The sequence below is a fragment of the Hypanus sabinus genome, chromosome 27, assembly GCF_030144855.1.
Source record: "Hypanus sabinus isolate sHypSab1 chromosome 27, sHypSab1.hap1, whole genome shotgun sequence".
Lineage (NCBI taxonomy): Eukaryota > Metazoa > Chordata > Chondrichthyes > Myliobatiformes > Dasyatidae > Hypanus > Hypanus sabinus.
The window spans coordinates 14,286,502-14,302,042 of record NC_082732.1 but is presented as its reverse complement, the minus strand read 5'-3'; the positions used below and the strand labels follow the sequence as shown (position 1 = coordinate 14,302,042).

Here is a 15,541-nt window from a genome sequence, read left to right as displayed (position 1 = left end):
CACAGTAAATACAAAGAAACACCATAGAATCAATGAAAAACCATGCACAAGATGGACTGACAACCAATGTGCAAAAGACAATAAACTGTGCAAATGCAAAAAGAAAAAAAAACAAAATAATAATAATAAATAAGCAATAAATACTGGGGAATATGAGTATAATTCAAGTGGGTACTCATTTTCAAATCCATAATCCTTCCTATTTGCTGATCAGTACCTGTAATCCTAAAATATTATTATTGCAAAAATAAGTTTAAAGGTTGTATGCCGTTATTTTTCTTATTCTGCTCTATAATATTCAGGATGAATGATGAGAAAACAGGGTATTTCTGGCAAAATATTTTTCATTTTGCCATTTTAAAAAAGTTATGGTGGACGTTATTCAATGTTATCATTTACTTCTTAAAAAGCGTTTGCTAACTATAAGAGACTTCTGCAGAACATTTATTTTGGTCATGTCAACACTATTGTAATTTAGTTGCACTTACTAACTGAGAAATACATTAGTTGATTGATCTGTCTTGCATAAATTAAACTTACAAAGAGTTAAATACATAGTCAAATTAAAAAATTAGAAAACTTGGATGGCAGTACAGGAACAACATTTTTGAATGCATGTGACACAAAATGGCTACCCTGATTACATAGGGGCATTTAGTTAAAATCTTGGAGTCTTATGGTACAGAAACAGGCTGACCAAGATGCCCATCTAAGCTAATTCAATTTTCCTGCATTTGTTCCAAGTTCCTCTAAACTTTTCTCAGTTATGTAAGTGTCCAAATTAAATATTGTAATTCTACTCACACTTAACCCTTCATCCACCAACGCATGCCATATACTGTACACACAATCTTCTTCATGAAGAAGTTGCCCCTCAGGTCCCCTTTAAAACTTTCCCCTCTCATCCTAAACTTATTTTCTCCAGCTTTTGACGCAAAATATCAAAAAGTATCAAAGTGGGAGGGAAATAAGTGATCAGGTGAATGACTATCATATTATTTTCTTTGAATCTTGCTGTGTCCCAGTAGACTAATCATTGCAAGGCTGTGTTCAAAGATCAAAGTTCGAAGTAAAATTTATTATCGGAGTACGTACCTGTCACCACATACAACTCTGAGATTATTTTTCCAGTTGGCATACTTAGCAAATCTATAGAACAGTAACTGTAAATGGGATCAATGAACAATGAACTGTGCAAATGCAAATATAAATAAATAGCAGTAAATAACAAGCATGAAATAAGAAAATAAAGAGTCCTTAAAGTGAGACCATCCATTGTGAGAATACCAGAAGTAGAATGAGTGTAGTTACCCCTTTTTTCATACCTGATAGCTGAGAGGTAGTAATTGTTCTTGAACTTGGTAGTGTAAGTTCTGAGGCACTTGTACCTTCTACCAGACGGCAGCAGTGAGAAAAGAGCATGGTTTGGATGGTGAAGATTTTTGATGATGCAAGCTGCTTTTCTATGGCAAAGTTTCATGTTGTTGTGTTCAGTGGTTGGGTGTTTTACAGAATCCACTACCTTTTGTAGGATTTTCCGCTCAAAGGCATGGATGATCCCATACCAGGGCGCAATGCAGCCAGTCTGCACACATCTTTAGAAGTTTACCAAGGTATTTGATGACATACCGAATCTCTGCAGTCTCCTGAGGAAGCAGAGGCATAACTTCAAAAACAGCATTCTTGCTTTAATTATAACAAATCTTTTATATTTGATTCAAGGTGATGCTTTGAAGAAACCTCATTTACTGAAGACTGTAACATGTTTCTTGGATAAGTTGTCGCTTCAGCTATACCCAACAGTGGAAAAATTTGAAGAGGAACTGGTGGAATTGCTTAATGCAGACAGGCTGTCTAAGGTATGGCAGAGCAACAGATAATGGTGAAATTGTATGCCTTTTCCAACTTTATTCACAATGTTTTCCCTTCACTTGTTATTGCCATTGATATGAGTTGTTATAGTTGTAACCCCCTGGGTCGCCTCAGGCTCGCTCAGCTCATTCTCGTCTAGGGGGAGCAGCCTTCGGCCCTGCCAAACTGGGTAATCAGCTGGTGTGGATGCTGTGTGATGTCCCCGCCTCGCCCAGAAACAGACAGTACACCATATGTGATTAAATGAGTCCAATTTATAAAAATTACTATAACTAAGTGAACAATAACGATACAGTATATATGAAGGAAAAGAAAATAAAGAAAAGGCTCCAACTTATCAAAGTCCAAACCACTTCGTGCACAACCGTTGGAGCTCAATTACTGAAGTCTTCTGGCCACCGTTCGATCCCCTCCGAACTGCTCGGCTCGCAGCTCAGGACCATCCAAAGTGGTCAACCAAGCACATCCAGCTTCATCTCCTCTCCTCGGGGTACCTCCTGGCCTTGGACCCCTGCTTGGGGTCCGTTCCTTGCCCAATTTACAGCATCGCGTCCTCTTTTTCTCACCCCCTTGCGCCGACCCCCCAAAAGCCCATCAACAATAGTTTACAGACTCAGAAGAAAGAACAACATTAATCCCAATTTGTTTACAAAGGAATACAATTCTCATTATCTGTAAATTTTAACCCAAACAAGCTTCCAGCACTCTCTTGCAACAAAGAAGCATTCCTATTTTTAACAAAACAAAGAAGCCATTTTGATGAACATACACAGTAACAATGAAAAAGAAGAAACCCCCCTTTACATCGTCAAGTGGTGTGAAGGTAATCAGTGTTTTTTCAATTTTTATCCTTGATGCTACTCTGACAATAGGAAACAGCGACCACCACTCAAGTGTGTGCTTCTTTTCAGCTTAAGGGAAGCTGCATTAGCAAAGTATTGGCATGCAGTGTTACTGCATTGTGCACTAATCATGATTAATCTTAAAATCTTTTGAACTATTTTTGAAGATTTGCTAATGATTGGACCAGGAGATTTATTTTTGTAGGTTGTCCACTGTCCAAAATTACTTGGTAATTTACCTGGACCACACTATTCCCTCTATTTAGGAGGACCTATGGATCTAGGACCCTGTCTTCCAACACATTGGTATGGCTCAGCACAGCAGCATGAATTACCTGTTCAAGAAAAATCTAAAACAAAATTAAAATTACATAAAAATAAATTTAAAAAACAAAAAAAAGTTCAAAATGTTAAATGAACTTTATAAAATCAAAGTAAAATGCTTAACCAGTTCTCCTCCCAACAGCTGATTTTTCCCATTCATCCAGTGAAACAGCTCTGTATTGGAAGCAGGGGTTTAACCACCAAAACATAATTCCTGAGGCACAAGAAACTGGAATCTCGTGCAAAACCAAGCTTTGGAGGAGGTCAGGCAGCATCTGTGGAGGTCAATATTTTAGATTGAGACTTGTATTGGGGCTGAGATTGTAAAGGAGAGATGTCCAGAGTATAATGGTGAGAAGGAGGGGTGAGGCACGAGGTGGCAAATAGAATTATAAGAGTCATCATAGAGCACTAAGTACAGATACAGGCCATTCGGCCCATCTAGACCATGCTGAATTATTAATCTGCCTTGTCCCTTTGACCTGCACCTGCATCATGGCCTCTCAACCATGTACTTATGCAGATTTCTCTTAAATGCTGAAATTGATCTCTCATCCACCATTCCCATGCCATTGTTCCACATTCTCACCACCTTCTGAGTGAAGAGGTTCCCCCTCTTGTTCCCTTTAAACATAATCATCTTTCACTCTTAACCCATGACCTCTAGTTTAAGTCTTGCACAGTGCTTTACAATGCAGGAGACCTGGGTTCAATTCTCACCTGTAAGGACTTTGTATGTTCTTCCCCATGACTGAGTGGGTTTCTTCCCGGTGTTTCCTCCCACAGTCCAAAGATGCAGCAGTTGGGAGGTTAAATGGCCAACGTAGATTGTTCTGTTATTAGGCTAGGACTAAATCGGGAATTACTGGGCAGCAGTGAGGCTCGAAGGGCCGGAATGGCCTACTCGACACCATATCTCAATATAAAACAAATGACATTAGTAAGTTGTGGAGAAGGATAGGTCTAGTCCTTGGGTTGAGATTCTAAATTAGAGAAAGGCCAATTTTTGATGGCATCAGAAAGCATCTGGCAAGTGTGGATTGGAGCACGTTGTTTTCTGGCAAAGATACACTTGGGAAGTGGGAGGCCTTCAAAAGTGAAATTTTGAGAGTATGGAGTTTGTATTCCTGTCAGAATAAAAGGCAAGAACAACAGGTTTAGGGAATTTTGGTTTTTGAAATATTGAGACCCTAATTAAGAGAAAGGAGGTATATAGCAAGGATAGGCAGACCAGAGCAAATGAGGTACTTGGGGAGTATAAGAAATGCAAGAGAACACTTAAGAAGGAAATCAGGAGCTAAAAGAAGTTTGCTCTAGCAGACAAGGTGAAGGAGAATCCCAAGAGCTTCTACAAATAAGTATAATAAGAGCAAAACAATAGTAAGGGACAAAACAACACACACAAAATTCTGGTGGAACACAGCAGGCCAGGCAGCATCTTGTCCTGACCTTCGTCCTGACGAAGGGTCTTGGCCTGAAACATCGACAGTGCTTCTTCCTATAGATGCTGCCTGGCCTGCTGTGTTCCACCAACATTTTGTGTGTGTTGTTTGAATTTCCAGCATCTGCAGATTTCCTCAAGTAAGGGACAAAATTTGTTCTCTGGAAAATTGGTGATAATCTATGCATGGGGTTAAATAGATGGGGGAGATCTTAATGGAATTTTTGTATCTGTATTTACTAGATCACTAGATGCAAAATGTTCCCCTACACAAACTTCTGTCACGTGTCCTGTTTTATTCCCTGAAGAGATCTGGTATCACACTCTCTCTAGTTGAGATCTCTATGTATTGATTAAGGAAACATATCTGAACACTTTTGACAAACTCTATCCCATACAGCCCTTTTATGTTTGGGAGTCCCAGTGAAAATGTGGAAAGTTAAAATCATCTCCTATCACAAACTTATGTTGCTTGCAACAGTCTGCATCTCTCTACAAGTTTGTTCCTGATGAGTAGATGCAGATGTCATGAGGTCGATGGTTAAGTGGGGTAAGTTGAACCAGGTGAGGAGGGAAGGTGGAGGAAGTGACTGTTGTCCCTCAGAGGCATGCAAAGTGTAGCTTGTGTTTTCCCTTAAGATTGGGATGGGTACAGAAAAATTGATAGGTAGGCAAGAATATGGATTACACACAAAATGCTGGAGGAACTCAGCAGATCAGGTAGTATTGCCTTCCGGATTGATAAAGGCCCGAAACATTAACTATTTATTCCTCTCGATAGGTGCTGCCTGACCTGTTGAATTTCTCCATCATTTTGTGTGTGTTACTCTGGATTTCCAGAATCTCTTATGTTTACAAATCAGGATCAATATGGTACAATCATTGTATCTACTGGGTAACAAGTAATTATAGCATAAACAGGGTAAATACGGCACAGTTAGTGTAAATAGTACAATCCTGGTATTTTGTGAAATTGGGGACAGCCATGGCAGAATTGGTCAGGCATGGAATTAATGCATTGTAGAGTGTTACCTTGCCAAATTCAGAAATTCCATGGATGATAACTAATGAAGGATTAAAATTGAGTCTGAACTTTAATCTACTGTTACAATTAGATACCTGCATATAGGAGAGTTAATCTAGGGCAGAGATGTAGTATGCTTAACATTACTAATGAGTGAGGAACATATAGAAAATGGGTTCAGATGTTAGTTGAAAAAGCTACAATTTAAAAAGAAGCAGTTGTTTGAGACATAACTTGTGCTCCAGCAACAATTCTAAGAAATTGTTGAACATAGATTCTCTTGGCTATACAATTGAAATACACTCATCTACAGAAAAGAAATGTTTACTAATTTATGATGGCCATATTACTGGTGTGTTATCCACTAGTTTTTTTTGTTATTTTTAGTTATTTTTTTTCTAATAAATTCATTTTTGAAGGATTTTGAGCCTTTCGTTACTTAAAGGATTCCAGATAGAGCTTTTAGAATTGCTAATATCACCCACATATTTCAACAAACACTTATTATTGGAAATCTTTCCAAGATTTCCTTCCAATTTAATCTGCTAGACTGGTTTGCTCCTGATAGATTTTTCCTTTGCGCTTTTTTTGTTTGAGCATGAGTACCTCTGCAGTGAATGCCAGGCAAAATTCACAACACGATTGTTAAGCTTATTTTGAAGTTAAGATCTGTAAAAGAAATACACTATGACTGCAGCAATCAAAGGTATGTTGCTCAGTTATCTTTAAAGTAATGCTAACATCTTCAAAGTATAAAATTCAGAAACAAAAAATTGTTATGATTTGGTATTCCAGTGGCAATACATCTTTCTTGTATTCTGCCATTTATAAATTTAAATTTGTTGTATTGATAGCTCGATAGAATACTATTTTCTGATGAACATCCAAATTCCTTTCAAACTGCATGCAGGCTCTATTTGTCATTCATGATATGCAAAGATTCAGTGACAGGAGTGGTTCTCATACTACTTTCAGTGAGAAACAAGTTTCTTCAAAGTATTTTCTTAACAGTCTTGAGATGTAAGAATGTTCTTTATAATATTAATAATGTATATAGTAATAACATGAAATATTCATTTCAAGACAAGTAGGTTTGCAAGAACATGCTGTTAATAAAATGGCAAGTTCAGAAAATTACTTGTAATGTCACAGTTTGTTGTGATCTGTGCTTAATTTAATAATGGGCTTGTGTGAATAATTTCATTTAGAAAGTGCTGGTAAGTTGATTGATAAGGATCTTTAAAAGTTGGAAAGGGGCTGCACAGTAGGATAGTTGTTACCACAATGGTGGTAGTTGTCAATGTACCAGTGACCTGGGTTCAATTCCTACTGCTGCCTTTAAGGAGTGGGTTTCCTCTGGATGCTGCAGTTTCCTCCCACGGTCCAAAGATGTATTGGTTGGTAGGTTAATTGGGTATTGTAAGTTCTTTCATGATCAGGCTAAGGTTAAATCAGGGGATTGACAGTGACGTGGCTCATAGTGCTGGAAGAACTGTTCTGTGCTGTATCTCAATAAATAAATAAATTTTGGATAATTTAGAGAATGTACTTTGTATTACTTAACTATTTATTCACAAAAAAACCTGTATATAGCAATTATTGCTTGGTCAAAATAAGAAACTTTTTTTTGGATAAAGAATAGTTAACTTTTATGAATTATGGCTGACCTAAAATCATTCCAGATTTTGATGAATTCATACATAATGAGGAAATGTTTGTCTGGTTTTTAACATTCTTATTACAAGAAATTACCACTTAGTAGTCATTTCAGATACCAATTATTTTTCCAGCACACCCTATTCAATTAACTATGCAGTTGGTGTACAATTTATTAAATAGGCAAGTCTGTAAAGTGAATGTTTTATGAGTTCTTCATAAATGGTTTCACTTTGGAGTTCTCATCACATTCACAAAAGAGATCCAATAATTTTGTGCTAGAGTTACGTACTACCAATTTGGCTGATATTATATCTTCTGTCTATTGAGAGAAACTGAACCCAGTTATATCTTTTTCAATTGTTATTTAGTTATTATGGATATTGCTAATGTTAATTTTTTTACAATGGTTTACATAATCAACTAGTGTTGATTATTGAAAGATAGCACAGAACTGCTTCAATACACTACGATAAACATGCACTCATAAAAATTGCCTATAAAAAGCAGTCCCCCTTGGAAGTTTTCATGTTTATTGTTTTACAACATTGAATCACAGTGGATTTAATTTGGCTTTTTTGTTACTGATGAACAGAAAAGAATCTTTTGTGTCAAAATGAAAACAAATGTCTACAAATTGGACTAAATTTATTACAATTATTAAGCACAAAATACCGGTAATTGATTATATAATTACTCACTCCCTTTAAGTCAGCATTTAGTAGATGCACCTTTGGCAGCAATTACAACCTTAAATCTGTGTGGATACCTCTCTATCAGCTGCAATTTCTCGCGATTCTCTTTACAAAACTGCTCAAGCTCTGTCAGATTGCATGGAAATTGTGAGTGAACAGCCCTTTTCAAGTCCAACCATAAATTGTCAATTGGATTGAGGTCTGGACTCTGACTTGGCCACTTCAGGACATTAACTTTGTTGTTTTTAAGCCATTCCTTTGTAGCTTTGGCTTTATGCTTATGATCATTGTCTTGCTGGAAAACAAATCTTCTCAAGTCACAGTTCTCTTGCAGACTGTGGTAGGTTTTCCTTCAGGATTTCCCCGTATTTTGCTGCATTCATTTTACCCTCTATCTTTATGAGCCTTTCAGGGCCTGTTGCAGAGATGCATCACCACAGCATGGTGCAGTCACCACCATGCTTCACGATAGTGACGGTATGTTTTTGATGATGTGTGGTCACTATGCCAAACATAGTGTTTAGTCTGATGACCAAAAGGCTCAATTTCAGCTGACTTTAGAGTCTCCTATGTGCCTTTTGGCAAACTCTTCTAGTTGAGATTTCATGTGAGATTTTTTTTCAACAGTGGCTTTCTCCTTGCCACTGTCCCATTATGCTGTGACTGGTGAAGAGCCGAGGTAACAGGTGTTGTATGTGCAGTCTCTCCCATCTCAGCCACTGAAGCTTGCAACTCCTCCAGAGTTCTCATAGGTCCCTTGGTGGCCTCCCTCACTAGTACCCTTCTTGTACAGTCACTCAGTTTTTGAAGATCACCTGCTCCAGGCAGATCCACAGCTGTGGCATATCCTTTCCATTTCTTGGTGATTGACTTAACTACTCCAAGGGATATTCAGTGACTTGGAAATTTTCTTGTATCCATCTCCTGACTTTTGTTTATCAATAACCTTTTTGTGGTGTTGTTTGGGGTGTTCCTTTGTCTTTGTGGTGTAGTTTTTGCCAGGATACTGACTCACCAGCAGCTGGACCTTCCAGAGACAGGTATATCTTTATTGCAATCAGTTAAAACACCTTGACTGCACACAGGTAATCTCCTGTGACTTCTAATACCAACTAGCTGCACCAGTGATGATTTGGTGTGTCATCTTAAAGTTGAATACTTAGGCAATCAATTATTTTTGTGTTTTATATTTGTAATTAATTTAGATCATTTTGTAGAGATCTGTTTTCACTTTGATACAGAATAGTTTCTTTCTGTTATCAGTGTCAAAAAAGCCGAAATACATCCACTGTGATTCAATGTTATAAAACAATAAAGCAGGAAAAATTCCAAGAGGGTGAATACCTTTTATAGGTACTGTTTATGTACCCTTCTGTGTGAATAGAATTTCATTTGACTCATTTTACTCTTCTCCATCAAACGCCATAGATGAGGCTAGATAGGGCAACTGCTGCACATATATCCCTTTCACTGTGCTTCATGTTAATTCTATTCCAACACTCTTTCTTTCTTTTATGTGCTCACCTGGCTTTACATTAACCTACCACCTTATTGCGTTTTTAAGACTTTGATTCAATTGAGGACAATATGTCATCAACTGCTTTTTAAAAAATATTATTGCCATTTTCCTTACATCCACATCTGGCCCAGTTGATCTGGATTCCATCCAGACCTCGAGTGCTGTCTGTTTAAAGTTCGTACATCGTCTCCTTGACTCTGTGAGTTTCCCCTTAGTGCTCTGGTTTCTGTCCATATCCCTAAAGTAGGTTAATTGGTTACTGTAAACTAACCCAATGTAGATGGGTGGTAGAAGAGTAATGGAAATGAGAATGGGAACAGTGGGGTTGTTCCGAGGTCCAACATCGACGTGATGAGTCAAGTGGCTTCCCCCTCTGTCAAAAAAATATGCAAAATAGTGTGGAACTGAAGAATACACTGTATGCTCAACAGCATTCCATGTATGTTCAATGTAACTTTTCTGCTTTACAGTAATACCTTTTTGGAAATACACTACGTTGGTTTAATTTTTTTAAATAACCTTATTAACAAGCTTTGCATCTTTTAGTGATTAGTGTCTTTGTACTTGTTGATCCCTATACTTTTCTAATTATTCAGGCTCTTATTATCCAAACTCTCTGTGGCTCCTTGATTCTTTCCATTAAAATCAGCACTTCTCACTTATCTATATTGAAACTCATATGCCAATTACACATATATTCTGTACGTAATTAATGTCTTCATGTATTTTATGAATTCTTTCCTTGGTGCAAGCAACACCTCTCAGTTTAAAGCCATCTGCAAATTTTGAAATGATAAATTTAATTCTCAAGGCTAAACATGAAAATAAATTGTTAACAACAGGAGTCCTAGTATCCATCTCTTTGGCACATTTCTTCCCAGTTTTTGCCAGTCTGAGCAGCTGCCTTAACACAGATTTCTTTTTTGTTTATTAACCATCTTGCTGTCCATTCTGCCACCTTGTGCTCTGAACTCAAGACATGTAGCTTTTAAAGTTTGTTAGTAAATCCAAATGTAACTTATTTACTGTATTACCTATTCTCCCTTTGTTAATTCTTCAAAAAATGAATTTCCATCATGTCATACTTGATAAAATTTAATATTTTGAAGAAACGTTCAATTTTATCAATTATGACCTTTATTTAAAGACACATTTCATTAAGGGTTCTACTATATTTCCTACCACTGGCATTAAATTAACAGAATTACCTTATGTATAAAAAGTAGGGGTAACATTTGTTGTTCATCAGTGCTTTGGTTCCTTTACTCTTTTAAATTAATTGTTAAGTATATGCAACAGTAACCGTGCCGTTTCTTCCTTTGTGTTTTTAATTGAACTCATGCAATCCAGCAGGTATTATTGGCTCCTTTAGTACATCTGTGGTATCATGTTCAACCTTGGTCTCTAAAGGTGACGGCATTATGTGAATGATGAGCAACAACATTATTATTTGTATGGGGTTTCACCAAAATGAGAATAATGATTTACGTGGCTTGTGTGCGCTCTTGTAATGTCTATTTGAGACTGAAAACTGATTTGTGAGCATTTGCCTGGCGAATGAGTTACTTCAGCATGACTGCAGGTTAAAAGTGGTTGTAAATAATTATTTTGACATTGACTAAAGACTGTTTATACTGGTTTAAGTGATTTCTTGACAGTGTGATTTGGGAATAAGTGTGCAAGAAATAGTGAAATTTATAAGATCAAGCTCTGTCTCAAAGCACCTTCTTATATGTGATAACCAGGTCCTTTGATGGTCACTGCTGACTGGACAGTGTGAGAAAGTATTTTGTTGGTTAGGAATGGGAGCTCCAGTCCCGCATGAATGCAGTCAGTGAGCGTTTGCACTTCTGGGAAGCCGGCAATCACAGCAAACTGTGCGCAATATGTCTTCTGTATGATCTTCCAGAGAAGAAAATGCCACCGATCACCTTCGGGTATTGGTGCATAGCAAACAGCTCTGAGATGTGGCATATTTCTGCAAGTCTATCCTGGAATGACTCTGAAACTGGGAAGTAAAGAGTGATTGTGACCTTGACTTTGATTGTGAGAACAGTTCAGGCTCATGTGTGACCTTGTATAAGGCATTTTATGGGGTTACTGATCTCGGTGATGCCCATGATGACTGGTACTGTGATGGTAAGGTATTTTCACTAAATAATCCAGAAACTTAAGTTCAACTTCCACCATTATAGCTGTGGAATGTAAATTCATTTAATAATTCAGCATTTTTGAAAGGAGAACCCTTATCACGAGTAATGATGACCACAAAACACCAGATAGTCACAAAATTCTAGGCCCTTAAATGCTCTCGAGTAATCTAATGCCCTAGAAGGCACCCATTGTGGAGCAGTTTAGCTCTGCATACAAGTTCATTATGAACAGACCTTTAAACAGCGTGATTTCAGAATAATCAGTGTTTGTGAACCGGGTTGTTCTGTGAGTTGATAACAACTATCGTTGTTATGATGAATATCATGAAAATCTCAACTGATAATGAATTTTGGGCACACAATAACATTTGGGGAAGTTTCATGTCATTTGGAAGAGTTCTAAGAATAAAAATATGCTTGCAGGCAAAAAGACCTCACCCAAGGGTGAGAGGGCAATGTTAATGGCAGATTAAGAATTCAGCAATGTGTGCAAAGTTTTCTCCAAAGGTTAATATACTTTTCAACAACACAAATCCATTTTTGTTTGCAATTGTGTTAACTATTTTCTAGCCTCTTGTCTTTTAATTTTATAATATATGTGCAGCTATAGAAAACAGTTGAAGTTACAATACAGCCTGATATTAGTGTTCAAAATATTGCTTTGAAAGGAACATTCATTTGATTGTAAACACTGGGAACTAATATATGAGTAAATTATATCCCTGCATATTAATTTTTCATTAATCAAATTTATTTTGTTTATTTGTTGTGCCAATTACAGATCACTGAAATATAATATTTGTTTACTTAAGGGAATAATAGTTGTCATTTATTTAATGTATTTTATTTACCTGAAATATTATTGTTTCTAGTGGCAGTTTTACTGAATTTTCTGATTTTACTTCAGATTCACAACATCCATCATATTATACATTGGTTTGCTATTGTGTCAATGCCTTTGAGAATAACATACAGAAGTCTATGTTGTGTCTGTTTCAGAGTGATCAAGTTGCTGATGGAAGCACTGTTGTTATTGAAGAGAGAAGGCTGCATGTCGGTGTTCACAATGGCTTGTGTTATGTGCAGAAACCACAGGTGGTGGTTTTGATTCCAGGGACAATGCAAGGAAAATCTGGGAATATTTCCAAAAGGTATTTTATAAATGAGGTTTTTACATATAAATGTGTACTAAATAGGCAGGTTGGTTTATCCTGTGGTAATCTAAGACGTCCACTATCATAAAATAATAAAAGACAAGATTTAATTTGTCATTAAGTTTTATCAAATTCATGTATCTTTACATTTTGAAAGACTTTAATGCATTACGTTTGGTAATGTGTGTCTTGGTATGTGTTCCATTGGGCTGGAGTGGGGTCTCATAGTGCACTGCCAGCTAACTGCAGTGAGCTTGGTGGTATGTTCCAGATAGTTTCACTTACAGATACCAGTGCAGAAGTAAGAAGCAGGGGGTTGTTGGATGACCTGTTGCTTAGCCCCTGGACTCAAGGTTCCTGAACTGACTGGTTGGATGCAAGCTATTTGGCTGTTCAGCTTTGAAGGACTGTAACATAGTCAGGGCCCTTTGGGTCAACCTTGCCTGCACCAAACATGATGCCAAATTAAATGAACCCCATTTGCCTACAAGTGGTCTGTATGATTCTATTCCTTGCCTGTTTATGTGTCTGCCTATATTTTCCGATATTGCCTGCTTTTATCCCACTTCCCATGGCAGACATTCCAGGCACTTACCCTCTTTCTGTATTAAAAATACCTTGCATTCTTAGATCTTCTTTAAACTTTCCCTCTCAGACCTGAAACCTATGCTGTATGGTATATGACAATTCCACCCTGGAGAGAATAATTTTGGTTATCTTTGTCTCTGTCAGGTTGCTCCTCCACCTCCAGTGCTCTAACAAAAACAATTCACATTTGTCCAGTCTCTGTACATTCCAATTGAGACAGCAACCTGGTGGATGCCTTCTGTATCCTCTCTGAAATGTCTACATTCTCTTTATGTATGGTGTGTTGACCAGAACTGCAATAATACTCCAGTGTGGCCAAACCAAATTTTACACCACTGCGTCATGACTTGCCAAATTTTATACTCAAGATGAATGCAAGTATGCCACATGCCTTCTTTATCCCTCTCTATATTTGTGCCACTTTCAGGGAGCTATGAACATGCATCCCAAAATCCCTTTGTATATCAGTGCAGTGGATAGTGAGGTCAGCTGAGAAGATCATCGGGGTCTCTCTTCCCACCATCACAGACATTTACACTACACACTGCATCCACAAAGGAAACAGCATTATGAAGGACCCCATGCACCCCTCATACAATCTCTTCTCCCTCCTGCTGTCTGGGAAAGGCTTGGAAGCTTTCGGGCTCTCACGACCAGACTATGTAACAGTTTCTTCCCCCATGCTATCAGACTCCTCAATATCCAGAGCCTGGACTGACACCTTGCCCTATTGTCCAGTTTATTATTTATTGTAATGCTTGCACTGTTTTGTGCACTTTATGCCGTCGTGGGTAGGTCTGTAGTCTAGTGTAGTTTTTTTCTGTGTTGTTTTTTACGTAGTTCAGTCTAGTTTTTGTACTGTGTCATGTAATACTATGGTCCTGAAAAAATTGTTGTGTCATTTTTACTATGTACTGTACCAGCAGTTATGGTTGAAATGATAATAAAAAGTGACGACTTGATAATGAAGCGGTCAGCATTATCAAAGACTCCACCCACCCTGGTAATTCTCCATTCTTCCCCTTTCTGTAAGGGAGAAGATATAAAAGCCTAAGGGGCAAGGATGCAAGGGTCAAGGATGTCTCTGAGCGGCTGCAGGACATTCTGGGATGGGAGGGTGAACAGCCAGTGGTCGCGGTGCACATAGGTACTAACGATATAGGTAAAAAACAGGATGAGGTCCTACGAGGTGAATTTAGGGAGTTAGGAGATAAACTAAAGAAGTAGGACCACAAAGGTAATAATCTGGATTACTACAAGTGCCATGTGCTAGTCAGAGTAGAAATAGGAGGATATTTCTGATGAATACGTGGCTTGAAAAATGGTGCAAGGGGGAGGGATTCAAATTTCTGGGGCATTGGAACCAGTTCTGGGGGAGGTGGGACAGGTATAAACAGGACGGTCTGCACTTGGGCTGGACTGGAACCAATGTCCTAGGGGGAGCGTTTGCTACTGCTGTTCAGGAGGCTTTAAACTAATGTGGCAGGGGGTTGGGAACAAGTGCAGAGAGACAGAGGGGTGTAAAATGAGGGTAGAAGCAAAAGGTAGTAAGGTGAAAAGTAAAAGTGGCAGGCAGGCAAATCCAGGGCAAAAAGCAAAAAAGAGCCACTTTTCAACATAATTGTATAAGGGCTAAGAGTGTTGTAAAAACAAGCCTGAAGGTTTTGTGTGTCAATGCGAGGAGCATTCGTAACAAGGTGGATAAATTGAATGTGCAGATAGTTATTAATGAATATGATATAGTTGGGATCACAGAGACATATCTCCAGGGTGACCAAGGATGGGAGCTCAACATCCAAGGATATTCAATATTCAGGAGGGATAGACAGGAAAGAAAAGAAGGTGGGGTAGCATTGCTGGTTAGAGAGGAGATTAATGCAATAGAAAGGAAGGACATTAGCATGGAGGATGTGGAATCGATATGGGTAGAGCTGCAAAACACTAAGGGGCAGAAAACGCTGGTGGGACTTGTGTACAGGCCACCGAACAGTAGTAGTGAGGTTGGGGATGACATTAAACAGGAAATTAGAAATGCGTGCAATAAAGGAACAGTAGTTATAATGGGTGACTTCAATCTACATATAGATTGGGTGAACCAAACTGGTGAGGGTGCTGAGGAAGAGGATTTTTTGGAATGTATGCTTCCAAGAATGGATTTCTTGGGATGGTTTTCTGAACCAACATGTCGAGGAACCAACTAGAGAGCAGGCCATTCTAGATTGGGTATTGAGCAATGAGGAAGGGTTAGTTAGCAATCTTGTCGTGCGAGGCCC

At 38.1% G+C, this 15,541-nt stretch overlaps 1 protein-coding gene across 4 annotated transcripts in view; it reads left to right on the top strand.

Annotated features, from left to right (window-relative positions):
* The window catches only part of nphp4 (nephronophthisis 4), a 417,576-nt gene that overhangs the window by 105,451 nt on the left and 296,584 nt on the right, over positions 1-15,541 (top strand). For all 4 annotated transcript variants that reach the window (XM_059951738.1, XM_059951740.1, XM_059951739.1 and 1 more), the window contains exons 6-7: positions 1,723-1,859; positions 12,526-12,677. In XM_059951738.1, coding sequence (XP_059807721.1) covers positions 1,723-1,859; positions 12,526-12,677 — 289 coding nt within the window. The remainder of the gene's footprint in view (positions 1-1,722; positions 1,860-12,525; positions 12,678-15,541) is intronic.